Raw genomic sequence first — 15,020 nt, forward strand, 5'->3', positions numbered from 1 at the left:
ACATGTACCTGCTGGGACAGGTTCCATGTGTTTGGAAGAACTCATTCATACAAATGGCAAGTGGTTTCCTGGTAGCACATGTAGGCAATGCCAATCTTCTCCAATCATGAAACGTGAACTTATTCAGTCAGCAGGAAGAATGATTGCAGTCCAACTTATGCTTTGGGAAATCAAACCAGACAGGACCGTTACAAAATGAAACCATGCCAAGTTTACTGCTGTGCATAAGAGCAGAATTACTGGGGGCTCCCGAGTGGCGCATCCAGTAAAGGCGCTCCTCGCAGGATGTGCCCTATAGCCTGGAGATCGCTGGTTCGAATCCAGGCTATGTCACAGCTGACCGTGACCGAGAGTTCCTAGGGGGCGGCGCACAATTGGCTGAGCGCTGCCCGGGTAGGGAGGGCTTAGGTCGGCAGGGGAATCCACGGCTCACCGTGCATCAGCGACCCCTGTGGCCGATAGGGCGCCTGTGGCTCTGCAGCGGAGCCGCCAGATCTGTGTTGTCCTCCGGCACTATAGGTCTGGTGGCATTGCTGTGGATCTGCAGTGCGAAAAATGACGGCTTGGAAGGAGCACGTTTCGGAGGACGCGTGTTCCAGCCTCCGTTTCCCGAGTCGGCGCGGGGGTTGTGAGCGGTGAGCCGGGGATACAGACAATAATTGGGCATGCTAAATTGGGGTGAAAATAGGGGTAAAATAATTGGTGACGACTAAATTTATAAAAAAATAAAAAATAAAATTACTGTGGACAGCAGGAATGATGAATTATCTTTCATTATCATACACCAGGGACAGGATGTTGCCTCAGGACACTATGAGTCTGTTCTTGCAGTGGGTGCTACTGGAAAATGGGTGCATGCAAATGACGCACTCATTGAAATCAAACCATGGTCAAGAAATGCAAAGGACATGTATAAGGCCTTTTATGAAGAGATCTAATGCTTTACAAATGGCTTACATTGGCCTCACTACTATATCAAGAAGACTATCAAGGACACTAATGATGTTTTTCCAAAATTATAATGTGTTAGTATACTACCCTTTAGAACTGACTCTACCTTTTTAAACATTCATATGATTGTAACATCAATACCTGTACACCACAATGTAAATGTTGTATTGTTTTCACCGCTAATGGATGTACATTTGCGACCAAAAGAATCAAATGCTTACACTTCCAACTGTTAAAGACCCTTATAACACTGTTTTACTTTCATTACACATATATTACTTTACTTATTACTCTCTTCCATGGCTGTTCTGTCTGTTTATTACCATATGCATTCTCTAATCTCCTTACCTAACATTATTCATTATTTGATGAAGTAAAAAAAGAAGTGATATCTATACCAAAAACATTGCCAATGTAAAAAAAAAAGCCTTTGAAAAATGCAACAGCCGTTTAAAGGAGTGATATCAAACACAAAAGCCCAAGTTAGGAGAAGCAATCAGGGCAATCTTGGAGCATCAAGCAAATGGGCACAATTGGAAAGGTGCTGGGGCCCAACATTCACACAATTGTTACATTTAACTTGGCTCCTTTTTTTGATCGCTTCGCCTCAGTGTGTGTGTCTCAGTGTGTATGTCTCGGTGTGTCTGTGTTTTTGTCTCAGTGTGTGTGTGTGTGCACCTCAGTGTGTGTGCGCCTCAGTGTGTACATGCCTCAGTGTGTGTATGCCTCAGTGTGTGTGTGTGCTCCTCAGTGTGTGTGTGTGCGCCTCAGTGTGTGTGTGTGTGTGTATGCCTCAGTGTGTGTGTGTGTGTGCACCTCAGTGTGTGTGTGTGTGTATGCCTCAGTGTGTGTGTGTGTATGCCTCAGTGTGTGTGTGTGCGCCTTAGTGTGTGTATGTGTGTGCTCCTCAGTGTGTGTGTGCATGCCTCAGTGTGTGTGTGTGTGTATGCATGCCTCAGTGTGTGTGTGTGTGTATGCCTCAGTGTGTGTGTGTGTGTGTGTGTGTGTCAGTGTGTGTGTGTGTCAGTGTGTGTGTGTGTGTGTGTGTGTATGCCTCAGTGTGTGTGTGTGTGTGTGTGTGTATGCCTCAGTGTGTGTGTGTGCGCCTCAGTGTGTGTATGCCTCAGTGTGTGTGTGTATGCCTCAGTGTGTGTGTGTGCGCCTTAGTGTGTGTGTGCGCCTCAGTGTGTGTGTGTGTGTATGCCTCAGTGTGTGTGTGTGTGTGTGTGTGTGTCAGTGTGTGTGTGTGTCAGTGTGTGTGTGTGTGTGTGTGTGTGTGTGTGTGTCAGTGTGTGTGTGTGTGTGTGTGTGTATGCCTCAGTGTGTGTGTGTGTGTATGCCTCAGTGTGTGTGTGTGCGCCTTAGTGTGTGTGCGCGCCTCAGTGTGTGTGTGCTTCAGTGTGTGTGTGCTTCAGTGTGTGTGTGCGTGCCTCAGTGTGTATGTGCACCGCAGTGTGTGTGTGTGTGTGTGTGCACGCCTCAGTGTGTGTGTGTGTCTCAGTGTGTGCGTCTCAGTGTGTGTGTGTGTGTGCCTCAGTGTGTGTGTGTGTGTGTGCCTCAGTGTGTGTGTGTGCCTCAGTGTGTGTGTGTGCTCCTCAGTGTGTGTGCGCCTCAGTGTGTGTGTGTGCCTCAGTGTGTGTGTGTCTCAGTGTGTGTGTGCGTCTCAGTGTGTGTGTGTGCGCCTCAGTGTGTGCGTGCGTCTCAGTGTGTGTGTGTGCTCCTCAGTGTGCGTGCGTCTCAGTGTGTGTGTGTGCTCCTCAGTGTGTGTGCCTCAGTGTGTGTGTGCGTCTCAGTGTGTGTGTGTGCGCCTCAGTGTGTGTATGTGTGTGCTCCTCAGTGTATGTGTGTGTTTGTGTGTGCCTCACTGTGTGTGTGCACCTCCATGTGTGTGTGCGCCTCAGTGTGTGTGTGTGTGCTCCTCAGTGTGTGTGTGTGTGCTCCTCAGTGTGTGTATGTGCTCCTCAGTGTGTGTATGTGCTCCTCAGTGTGTGTGTGTGCTCCTCAGTGTATGTGTGTGTGTGCTCCTCAGTGTGTGTGTGTGTGTGCTCCTCAGTGTGTGTGTGTATGCCTCAGTGTGTGTGTGTGCTCCTCAGTGTGTGTGTGTGTATGCCTCAGTGTGTGTGTGTGCGCCTCAGTGTGTGTATGTGTGTGCACCTCAGTGTATGTGTGTGTGTGTGCCTCCGTGTGTGTGTGTGCCTCAGTTTACAATTCACAAGTGAATGGTTGTAATCACAAAGAACAGTGACCTTTCTTAACTTCTAAAGCAGTGGTTCACGACCCTGGTCCTGGTGACCCCTTGTGCTTGCTGGTGTTTATTCTTCAGCTTTTCTTCAGCTGATAAGAAAGCTGAGATTTTAAGTTCTATACAATTCCATACGTAACTTGAAATCTCCATTTCTTTCAAATCATTCAACACCTTTCATTAGGCAAATTGTTAGTTTAATTGAGTGTTCAATAAAGAAATTCAGTTGGGAAAAATCTAACAGCAGAACCACTGATTTAAGACATATGAGGCTGTTTGAGAGAACTTTTGAATCCTCAGCAACCCATTTACCTGCCCAGTGGTGGAGACTACCTGTGTTGTCTGAAGTGAACCCACCTACTGTACCAGTTAGGCAGTGTGTGCTGGAAAGCCTTGCCAGGAACTTGACTAAACTGTAATGTATATGTGATTGTAACAGGGCGAGGAGCCCTGTACAGTGTTGATTTGTTTATTTTATTTTATAACAGGGTTTCCCCCTCCGGCCCCATGTTATTTTGTGTATTATTATTATTATTATTATTATTATTATTATTATTATTATTATTATTATTATTATTATTATTATTATTTGTAGTATTGTATTTAAATGACGTCGAGAGCCATGTGATTTAATTTGTTGCTAATTGGGAGATGGTCACATAAAAGCCTGCAGCTCTCTGCACTCGGGGTGGGTGTGTGGGGAGCGAGAGTGGAGAGAGAACAAACGAGACAAAAACGATACAGGATCAGTGAAGCCTGACCTATATTATTTATTATTTATTACTTTGTGTTCGAGACTTGTTTGGTTTCAATATTTATTTTGCTCTGTCAGCAGTTTCTTTTTGTTTAAACCTTTGATTTATTTTTGTTATTTAAAAAATAAAAAGACGCGCCGCGTCATTTACTTTCAACTGCAGTGCCTGGTGTCAGAGTTCTTCCTTCCTGCTTCTGTCTGACGTCACCGCAAAGCCACCCTGTCACCGTGATATATATATGAAGTATGCTTATATGAAACATACCCTATTTTAATATGTCGTTCATGTATAAAAGTCACCATTATTCAGCAGTGTGGAGTAGTGGTTAGGGCTCTGGACTCTTGACCGGAGGGTCGTGGGTTCAATCCCAGGTGGGGGGGACACTGCTGCTGTACCCTTGAGCAAGATACTTTACCTAGATTGCTCCAGTAAAAACCCAACTGTACAAATGGTTAATTGTATGTAAAAATAATGTGATATCTTATAACAATTGTAAGTCGCCCTGGATAAGGGCGTCTGCTAAGAAATAAATAATAATAATAATAACAGAACTCATATGGAGCATATAGCAAGCGTGCCAAATGCCACCACTCAAAATCAGGTTTAAATAAGGTTGTGTCAGTGACTCTTATTTGACTAAATAAAAGAATGTAAAAGAACATCGAAATAACATTGAATGAAATGATTAATAACATAAGTGAATACATGTCAACAGCCTGTATTTAGAGCGTTATCTTAATCAAACTATCAGTGCTGTACTTTAGTAATAGGATGACTAATTGAGATGATTTAAGTAAAGCAATGGGATGATTGTTTATGACTGGTCAATAGGTGGGTTAATAAGGAGGCTATATTGGCATATTGGGGCTGGAGGACTGGAATATAAACAAGTTATGAAAAATGCAGGTCCGTGTGAACTATTGATATTATAACAGAAGCATTCTCAGAACAGTGTCTTATTTCTCATACAACTTTCTCTACTCCCATCCCTCTTTATAGAAACATGTCAATCAATCCCCTCTAAAAACATTCCGACATGCAGTCTGCCACATCATTTCCAGTGCATGGATTTACTAACACACTGCACAATTCCTGCTATGTTTGTTTTTTGTGAAGGTCATGATATTGTATTATCATTAGACTGAAGAGATAAAGTACATCTGTTTATCTATGTAAACATTAATCATTTACCTTGGGGTTAATGTCTTTATTGCCCATGCTTTTAAAGAGCACATTTGAGGTTAGTCAAAGAAAAACAACCCTCTACCTTACCATGAACCTAAGGAGGCTGGGTGGTCCAGTGGTTAAAGAAAAGGGCTTGTAACCAGGAGGTCCCCGGTTCAAATCCCACCTCAGCCACTGACTCATTGTGTGACCCTGAGCAAGTCACGTCACCTCCTTGTGCTCCGTCTTTCGGGTGAGACGTAGTTGTAAGTGACTCTACAGCTGAAGCATAGTTCACACACCCTAGTCTCTGTAAGTCGCCTTGGATAAAGGCGTCTGCTAAATAAACAAATAATAATAATAATGAACAGTGCCCATCTCATGTCATCCATCCATCCATCCTCCAATGAGAAAACGGGCAAATTTGTGTCTTTTCGTTCACATAAAGTCAGCAAAAAACAACATATGAATCCAAATTAACATGTATTTATACTAAAGTAATACAAAAATGACTACAAAAGATTTAGAAGTGAGTAGTTTTTCGAGATTTACGATTATACTGTAAATCACTTTCACGAATCAGCCCCCAAATGTAGTCTCCCATCATGTTCTCGTTATACTGTCCTTGGTAGCGGTCCAGTATATCCTTGGTCAAAGTCCAGTATATCCTGGTGGAAGCGCTCGCCTTGCTCCTCCGAGTACGCTCCCATGTTCTCCTTGAATTTATCAAGATGAGCATCAAGGATATGGACTTTGAGGGACATCCAACAGCCCATTGTGCCGTAGTTCTTCACCAGAGTCTCAACCAGCTCCACATAGTTTTCGGCCTTGTGATTGCCCAGGAAGCCCCGAACCACTGCGACAAAGCTGTTCCAAGCCGCTTTCTCCTTACTAGTGAGCTTCTTTGGGAATTCATTGCACTCCAGGATCTTCTTTATCTGTGGTCCGACGAAGACACCAGCTTTGACCTTTGCCTCAGACAGCTTAGGGAAGAAGTCTTGAAGGTACTTGAAGGCTGCCGACTTCTTATCTAGAGCTCTGACAAATTGTTTCATAAGGCCCAATTTGATGTGCAGTGGTGGCATCAGCACCTTCCGGGGGTCCACCAGTGGCTCCCACTTGATATTGTTCCTCCCCACAGAGAACTCGGTCCGCTGTGGCCAGTCCCGCCTGTGGTAGTGCGCCTTGGTGTCCCTGCTGTCCCAAAGGCAAAGATAGCAGGGAAACTTGGTAAAACCGCTTTGGAGACCCATCAGGAATGCCACCATTTGGAAGTCTCCTATGACCTCCCAGCCGTACTCATCATACTTCAAGGCGTCCAGCAAGGTCTTGATGCTGTTGTAATCCTCTTTGAGGTGCACCGAGTGAGTCAGGGGAAGAGACAGGTACTTGTTACCATTATGGAGCAGCATGGCTTTGAGGCTCCTGGATGAGCTGTCAATGAAGAGGCGCCACTCATTCTGGTTACAGGCGATTCCGATTGCCTCGAACAGACTGGTCACATTGTGGCAGAAGCAGAGCCCATCTTGACGGGTGAAGAAGCTGGAAAAAGGTTGGTGACGCTTCCTCTGATCTGCGACTTGCACACTTTCATCCAACAAGTTCCACTGCTTGAGCCTAGACGTCAAAAGCTCGGCATTGGACTTGGTGAGACCAAGATCTCTAATCAAGTCGTTGAGGTCTTTTTGGTTGGGGTAGTATGGGTTTCTCTCCTCAGCTCCACCTCTGAAATTGTCATCTGGATCTACAACGTCTTCCTCGCTCTCTGACTTGCTGCTCTCTTCTAAAGACGGCTGCTCTCTCTCCGGAGGAGTGGGTACGGGGAGCTCATGGCAGTGTGGCACCGGGGCGATGGATGGAGGAAGGTCCGGATACGTGATAGCAGGTGCATTCTTGCCAGTCCGACGTTTGGAAGGGTCCACCATGCAGAAGTAGCAGTTGCTTGAGTGGTCAAGGGAATTGTCACAATACACTTCCAGTTATACAAAGAGCATTTAAAAAGGGGCGATAAAAAACAGAAACCAAGTTAGAAGAAACAATTTTGGGCCCCAGCACCTTTACAAGTGTGCATATTTCCTTGATGCTTGACAAGGTTACCCTAATTGCTTCTCCAAACTTGTGCTTTTGTGTATCTCCACTTTAAATGGCTGTGCTCTTTTTCAACTTGTTTTTTTTTTACATTGAAAATGTATACAGTGCTGGGCTGAAGGGGGTTGTATAGTGAAACTTGGTGGTTACTTAGTAAATGTGGGAATTGTTAGTTCAGGTTCAGAATTTTGTATTGTTTTTGTGAGACTTAAGATTGTGACCTCTAGGCAATAAACCACCTATTCATTCAAGACAGAATCTGACAAACTTATTTATTATTATTATTATTATTATTATTATTTATTTCTTAGCAGACACCCTTATCCAGGGCGACTTACAGTTGTTACAAGATATCACATTATACATTATTTCACATTATACAGATATCACATTATTTTTACATACAATTCCCCATTTATACAGTTGGGTTTTTATTGGAGCAATCTAGGTAAAGTACCTTGCTCAAGGGTACAGCAGCAGTGTCCTTCACCGGGGATTGAACCCACAACCCTCTGGTCAAGAGTCCAGAGCCTTAACCACTACTCCACACTTCTGTACTGTAAATACTGTGCATTCAGTTACGTTAATGGAGGCAAACTTTGGAACTCAAAAGCATGTTTTCATATTGCAAAAGAGGTGCATAAATACTTCAAATTTAAGAAAAATCTTGGTGTTGTTTTAAGTGTAAGAGGTACTCCAAACTCTTTTTTTATGGATGTCAGCAGTTTTTTAAAAAAAATCAAAGGTTGACTGCAGGACATCCATCTTATCCATGACCAGCGATCATGGACTTTTTGTTATTGACTTTTTTTGTTATTTACACAGCTGAGGGATTCTTTGGAAGTACAATAATGCCAGTAATTGAGTAAAACCAAACATAGTTCAAGTTTAGAAAATACTATAAAAGCAGGCACTGATCTAACAAGTGAAAACAACACAACCTCCAATATGGAAAGAAAAAAAAACGGTTGGCTTTTAATCTGTTTATTTTTACTTCTTCAAAACTTTCAAGGTAAGTGGAAAATAAATCAAAAACTGCAGGAATTTGACATTATTATTAGTTTATTTAGCAGACGCCTTTATCCAAGGCGACTTACAGAGACTAGGGTGTGTGAACTATGCATCAGCTGCAGAGTCACTTACAATTACGTCTCACCCGAAAGACGGAGCACAAGGAGGTTAAGTGACTTGCTTAGGGTCACACAATGAGTCAGTGGCTGAGGTAGGATTTGAACCGGGGACCTCCCAGTTACAAGCCCCTTTCTTTAACCACTGGACCACACAGCCTCCTATATGCATATAAATGCAACACTGACAATTTTATTCACCTTTTCCCTAGCATGCATACTTTCAAGAATTACACCAACAGTGATAACTCGTGATGTGGACCTAAAAAACTCTTCAAGTCTGAAAATTCACCAGAGACCAAAGAGATGGGGTGAGCTATAACCTGAACTTGACATTTCATGCTTCTGAAATAGATAGTATGTAAACTAAAGTTAACTACTGTTTATGCTGTCAAACATTTACATGGCACAAGTATATTCGTATAAGTATATAGTATAAGTATACTTTTTATAAGCTACACAATTAAAGTTAAATGAAGATAATGTCCATTTAAAAAGTTAAATTAGCTGTTTTTGATAAGAAGTTTTTTGAAAATTGCCCAGAATTTGTCACTAAATCCAATATAGCTGCCAGACCATGTGACGTATGACCTCCATTTTTCCAGCGGTTTTTATTTTATGACTATTTGAAAATGATGGCATAATAATAATCCTAACAATTATAATAGGTGTCCAGCAACTTCATTGCTTGGCCCCATAATAATTATAAGCTCAATTAATGATTCAATTAATTAATTTAGAGCTTGGTTGGAACAAAAACCAGCAGGACAGGGGTACTCCAGGACCAGGTTTGAGAACCACTGCTTAACAGCGTCTTATGTCACTTTTTCACTGTTGTGCCAGAACCCTGCTGGCTCGCTAAGGTACAGTTCTGTGAAAATCAGGCCAGGGGGCAGGGTTAAGTGAACTTATGCTGCATCAATATTATTATTATTTGTTTCTTAGCAGACACCCTTATCCAGTGCAACTTACAATTGTTACAAGATATCACATTATTTTTACATACAATTACAATTTATTCTTACACACAATTACTGATTTACACAGTTGGGTTTTTACTGGAGCAATCTAGGTAAAGTACCTTGCTCAAGGGTACAGCAGCAGTGTCCCCCCACCTGGGATTGAACCCACGACCCTCCGGTCAAAAGTCCAGTCCCCTAACCACTACTCCACACTGCAGCCCAATGCACTCAAGATTGAAAACTGCTCTCTGTGCCTGCGCAAAATTAGCAGAAATCATGGGAAATGTAGTCTTAGCATTGAAAAGGTGATAATGAACTACAATAATCCGTTATCAAAAAGATGGTTGTGCATCTGATTTGAAGTATTTGTGCATCTTTTTTTAAACCTCCTATTATGTTGAGAATTTAGGTACATCTGTTATGTTTCGGGTCATATTGACCCGATGCAGTTTCAAACAAATTAACCTTAAATTAAATAAATGTTTTGATTTGAAAAGGTTTTACTTTTTTAAGCCCTCCTGTTTTTATTTAGTTTTTTTGACTTCATATCCCTTTTGATAGTATTGGTGTTAATAACATTCTTAATTTAGTAACCTGTTTGGCCCACTTTAATGTTCTATTTCATTGTAGTACTGGATTTACAGTTCAGTCTATGGTGTTACAAGTTTATTATGAAGAAAACAGTCACCCAACTGTCTACAGTTGTATCACAAATCTAAAGAAAAATATATTCAAATAGATATCATTCATTATTAATTTAACCCTCCTATTATGTTGAGAATTTAGGTACATCTGTTATGTTTTGGGTCATATTGACCCGATGCAATTTCAAACAAATTTAAACAGCCTTAAATTAAATAAATGTTTTGATTTGAAAATGTTTTACTTTTTTAAGCTAAATATGAACTTAAATAGTTTATTGCAAGCCTAAAGATACTAATTATTTGTGTACTGTTCCGCTAAAATGGAAGCAAATAATCTGAACATTCTGAACAACAGCCACTGCAGCTGACTCCAGGCAGTATATTTCTTTGTTTTTTTTTATAAATACCTCCAGACAGGTGCAGCAATTTTCAGACATAATAAAACAAATAGAATAATAATAAAATAACATATGAAAGAGGTTTTTATTTATTTTTTTATTACTGAACAAAAATCTACATCGATAAAAGCTCCGGGTCATAGTGACCCGAAACATCATCTTTGTACCCATTATCTATACTAAAAAAAGAAACATCTCAAAGGTTCTGTTTTCAGTGTATAAGTTCATGACCCCAACTTAGGAAAAGTCAGAAAATGTTCTACAGAAAAACAAAAGGGAAATGGCATTTAAGCTAAGAGAAAACTAGTGCCGGGTCAATTAGACCCAAAACATAATAGGAGGGTTAAAACAGTTTTTAAGAAAAAATCTTAAAATTAAAATAACAAAAGGTACGTCACACCAATAAGATCTACATCTTCAACATGTTCATTTAATAAACCTGGTTGTTTTAGAAAACCACGAGGGTGATTTTCTTTGTGACCTGAAATCCAAAATTTCAGCCAGATAGATGAATTGATCAATTACGGCACTATAATAAAGTATTGCAGTGACAAAATGAAAATGAACTATGACATATGCAACATATCGCAGCAATGTCATTTTTTTTTAGTCGAGCACACACTGTATAGAGGCATACATAATAACTGAAACATGTACACTATGACCCCTGTTTATATATTTTTTTGTCTTCATGATCCATGGTAACCTCTATCACATGTAGCATGCTAATGTCAAATTTCGACTGTAACCTAAATAAATAAGTCTTTTTAAAAGACAGAAATGAAATGCTATTTCTGTGTTTGTGTAAATTATTTTGCTCCACTTGCAAACATTTAAATATCGATCAAGCAATAAACCTAAATTTAAAAAAAAGCTGAGGGCTCCCGAGTGGCGCATCCAATAAAAGCAGTCGCTAGAGTGCAGGGTGCGCTCTATAGCCTGGACGTCACCGGTTCGAGTCCAGGCTATTCCACAGCCAACCGTGGACGGGAGCTTCCAGGGGGCGGCACACAATTGGCCGAGCTTCGCCCAGGGGGAGGGAGGGTTGGGTCGGCCGGAGTGTCCTCGGGTCACCGCTCACCAGCGACCCCTGTAGTCTGGCCTGGCGCCTGCACGCTTACCTGCCCAGAGCTGCGTTGTCCTCCGACGCTGTAGCTCTGAGGCGGCTGCACGGTGAGTCTGCAGAGTGTAAAGAAGCGGGCGGCTGACGGCACACGCTTCGGAGGACAGCGTGGGTTCACCTTCGCCCCTCCTGAGTCAGCGCAGGGGTGGTAGCGGTGAGCTGAGCCTAAAAATAATTGGGTACTTCAAATTGGGGAGAAAATAATAAAAACGAATTGGCAACGACTAAATTATTATTTTTTTTAAAAACAGCTGCATCGGTCTTTGTGTAAAGCAATTTCATACATAAACTTTGTTGATTTGTTTTTCAAATTAAACATGTCGACATTTGGCTGTTAGCATGTTTTCCATTCCTCCTGCCATGCTGACATACTCACTTTTGTTTTTCATGAAAAGTTGGAGCACTGATACAGATTACAGTAGAAGTGACTGACACTGCACTGACTGTAGCAAATGCTTTAAAAGGTAAATGGTGTACTGGGTGGATTTCTGAATAAATGAGTTTGTGTGAAGAATGCACGGAATGTGCCTGGACTAACAATGTGTTAATTGATCAATTAATCCAGGCACTTATATAAAAGGAGAGTGGCTGAGGGTGCTAGTGGTTGAGGGTGAGGGAGGGTGAGGGAGGGTGAGGGAGGGTGAGGGAGGGTGAGACATACTGTATTGTTAATTGTTGGTTATTTCAAAGTGTTTTGTGTTTATGATCTTTTATTTGGCCATCGTGCCTTTTTGTTTATTATTATTATTATTTGTTTATTTAGCAGTCGCCTTTATCCAAGGCGACTTACAGAGACTAGGGTGTGTGAACTATGCATCAGCTGCAGAGTCACTTACAACTACGTCTCACCGAAAGACGGAGCACAAGGAGGTTAAGTGACTTGCCTAGGGTCACACAATGAGTCAGTGGATGAGGTGGGATTTGAACCGGGGACCTCCTGGTTACAAGCCCTTTTCTTTAACCACAGGACCACACTGCCTCCTATGTTAATTATTTAAATAAAAAGTCTATTATTTACTGCACTTCCTGTCTCTGAGTATCCTCACTTGTGCTATCATGCCACATACTCATCAGTGTATTTAAATATCTTTCTGTTTTTCCCCAGATGGATGTGTTTACAGGCCAATGATATGCACATATAAAGACGAAATAAAAGAATATGAAGACAAGGAAAGAAGCCTTTCAATAGATTTGACCAAACAGCGAGATATATTGTTATCCGAGGTAGAAAAGCTCACAACGTCATTTATTCAAAATGATGAAATCTATAATTATGTTGAGGATACTGTGGAATTAGCAACAGAAATTACCGTCTTAATGAAGCTCTGGAGCACTGAAGTTACATCAAAAAAGTATATACTGAGCATAAATGGCACATTAAATATGAGTAATACAAACATCCCTGAAAGCATTGAGAAAAAATTCAGTGATCAAAGAAGTGAATATTTGAAGAAACTTGGAATAACAATAGGGATAAAAGCTTTAGTTTATTTTATTTTACACTTTATTACTTATTCAGCTAATAAGTTTATAAATACAATTGTTCTTACCCTGACAACTACTCTTTCTCCAGGCCTTCAGATGGATCAATCATTCAAAACATATTATCGTCAGAATACAAACGCTTACATTTCTAAGTGGTATGCAAAGCAGGGCGTTCATACAGCAGCAAGCAAGTCAACAGTTTTCAAAGCAAAAGTAAAAGGTTTTGTTCAGACTGCAACTGCATACATCAAAGATTCTTCCAGGGATTTTTACAAGAGTAAATCCTTTTGGGCAACCACACTGATCTCTGTGGCAGGGGCAGCCCTTTCGCAAGGTCTTCAAGTGCATCAACTTATTCGCATAGAAAATGAGATGAAAGAATTAGTTCAAAGTCACAAAGTTCTATACTCTAGCCTTCAAGTGTCATTAGCAAACATGACCAGAACAAAACAATCTTTACAGGAAGAATGGAAGTTATCAATTGATATTTTTAAGAACTTGACATTTTACATAAGTGACACAAAGTCCGCTTTTGAAGAGCTACCAGTAAAGCAGCAGTTGAATGTCAAAGAACAGTTGCCTGAACTTCAAAAGCTTCTAGAAATAGACATTCAAAGTACAACTTCAGACAACATATTACAAAAACAGAGGGACATTTTAAAGTATATGACCAGCATGAAAGATTCCATAAAAATAATCAGAGCTCATGTTCTATTGGAGGTGATACTATTGCAAGTGATAAAAAATGGTCTAAACCATTCCCAAGAAGTTGATGTAATTGTGGCTATTGTCAATGGTCATCTTGATAAAGAAGAAACAATGCATAAAAAGATAGACTTGAAGGTAGTGTTGTGTCAGATATCTGAATGGAGTAATGAAGGCTATTATAATTACTATGACTTATCTGATTTTAGACACTGCCCAATAGACATAAATATGGAAGAAGTCAAAAGGAAGCAACACGAAAGAAAGAATCTTATACAAAAATTAAATTCATTAATTGATACGTGCATACTTATGAATTTTCAGTTTTGTCCGACAGTTTCTGTAATTGCAAAGACATTAATGTTGACTGAGGAAGAAACCAAACGTCATATTAAAATGATCAAGCCTGATATGCAGGATTTCAATGGAACACCGTTATAACAATCTCGTCAAACAAATAAAAGGCTAATCTATGAGTTGTCCCAGTTTTTAAAATGTATGAATCTTCTGAATTCTGCAAAATGGATAATGTCATCAAGTAAATGTTTTTTTTATGGAATGGTGAAAGAAGTTAAAGTTATGGTAAATATTCTTGACTGGAAGCATTAAATACACGTGGCTAAATGAACATTTGTAAACCTGCAAGGGAGTTATCTCTTATAAGGAGTGGAACTATGCAGAATCACCTCTTGAAATATCTTGGGCAATATTCAAACATATAGGCAATTTCCTCAAGTGTCGGCCATTCTTCTGCCAGAGCAGGGATCCTGAATTTACAGAAGGCAATACAACTTCCCATTAGAATGGGCACCAGTTCCCATTTTACATTTCCAATTATCATCAGTGATAAAAACAAATATTAAAGGAGCAATTATGAAAAGATGCATTAGTTGTGCGCTGCTGCCACACAGCGCCATTGTCCTAGGTTTGAATTCGGCCTAGGGGGTCTGTCTGTGTGGAGTTTGCATGTTCTCTCCAATGTGTTCGCATTGTGGGTTTTCTCCAGGTACTCCGGTTTCCTCCCACAGTCCAAAGATGTGTGTTTGTGAGTGTGTGGTTGCTGCCCTGCAATGTCCCGTCCAGGGTGTAGTCTCGCCTTGTGCCCTGTGTATGGGTTAGGCTCTGGCTCACCGCGACCCTGTACAGGATTAAGCCATTAATGATAATGGATGGATGGATGTATACATGTACCTAGATACCTTGGTATCTAAAGTATAAAATATTGTATATTTAAGATTAAAAAAGCTAGCACTGTTGGGGCAAGGGAAAATCCTGTGGCTGCATATTTCAAACTCCTGGAAATCATAAAAAAAAAAAAAGATATTTGGTATTTTTGAATTTGGGACATGGCAATTCAAAACAAATGTATTTTTAAC

General features: G+C 40.7%; 1 protein-coding gene across 1 annotated transcript; it reads left to right on the plus strand.

Moving 5' to 3' along the window:
* The first annotated feature begins 8,086 nt into the window (after window positions 1–8,086).
* On the plus strand, window positions 8,087–14,789 carry LOC117967994 (uncharacterized). Its single transcript, XM_059016383.1, has 4 exons — window positions 8,087–8,212; window positions 8,540–8,638; window positions 11,850–11,918; window positions 12,560–14,789. Exons 1-4 carry the CDS (start codon window positions 8,149–8,151, stop codon window positions 14,083–14,085), a joined length of 1,758 nt encoding a protein of 585 aa, XP_058872366.1. The 5' UTR covers window positions 8,087–8,148; the 3' UTR covers window positions 14,086–14,789.
* Window positions 14,790–15,020: the final 231 nt, after the last annotated feature.

Source organism: Acipenser ruthenus, chromosome 52, assembly GCF_902713425.1.
Source record: "Acipenser ruthenus chromosome 52, fAciRut3.2 maternal haplotype, whole genome shotgun sequence".
NCBI lineage: Eukaryota > Metazoa > Chordata > Actinopteri > Acipenseriformes > Acipenseridae > Acipenser > Acipenser ruthenus.

Bases quoted from the DNA above. Each gene is read 5' to 3' on its own strand.
- LOC117967994 (XM_059016383.1), top strand. From the start codon at position 8,149: ATGGAAAGAAAAAAAAACGGTTGGCTTTTAATCTGTTTATTTTTACTT. The intron at 8,213-8,539 runs GTAAGTGGAAAA...CCTTTTCCCTAG, and splicing joins ACTTCTTCAAAACTTTCAAG to CATGCATACTTTCAAGAATT. The intron at 11,919-12,559 runs GTAAATGGTGTA...GTTTTTCCCCAG, and splicing joins TGTAGCAAATGCTTTAAAAG to ATGGATGTGTTTACAGGCCA.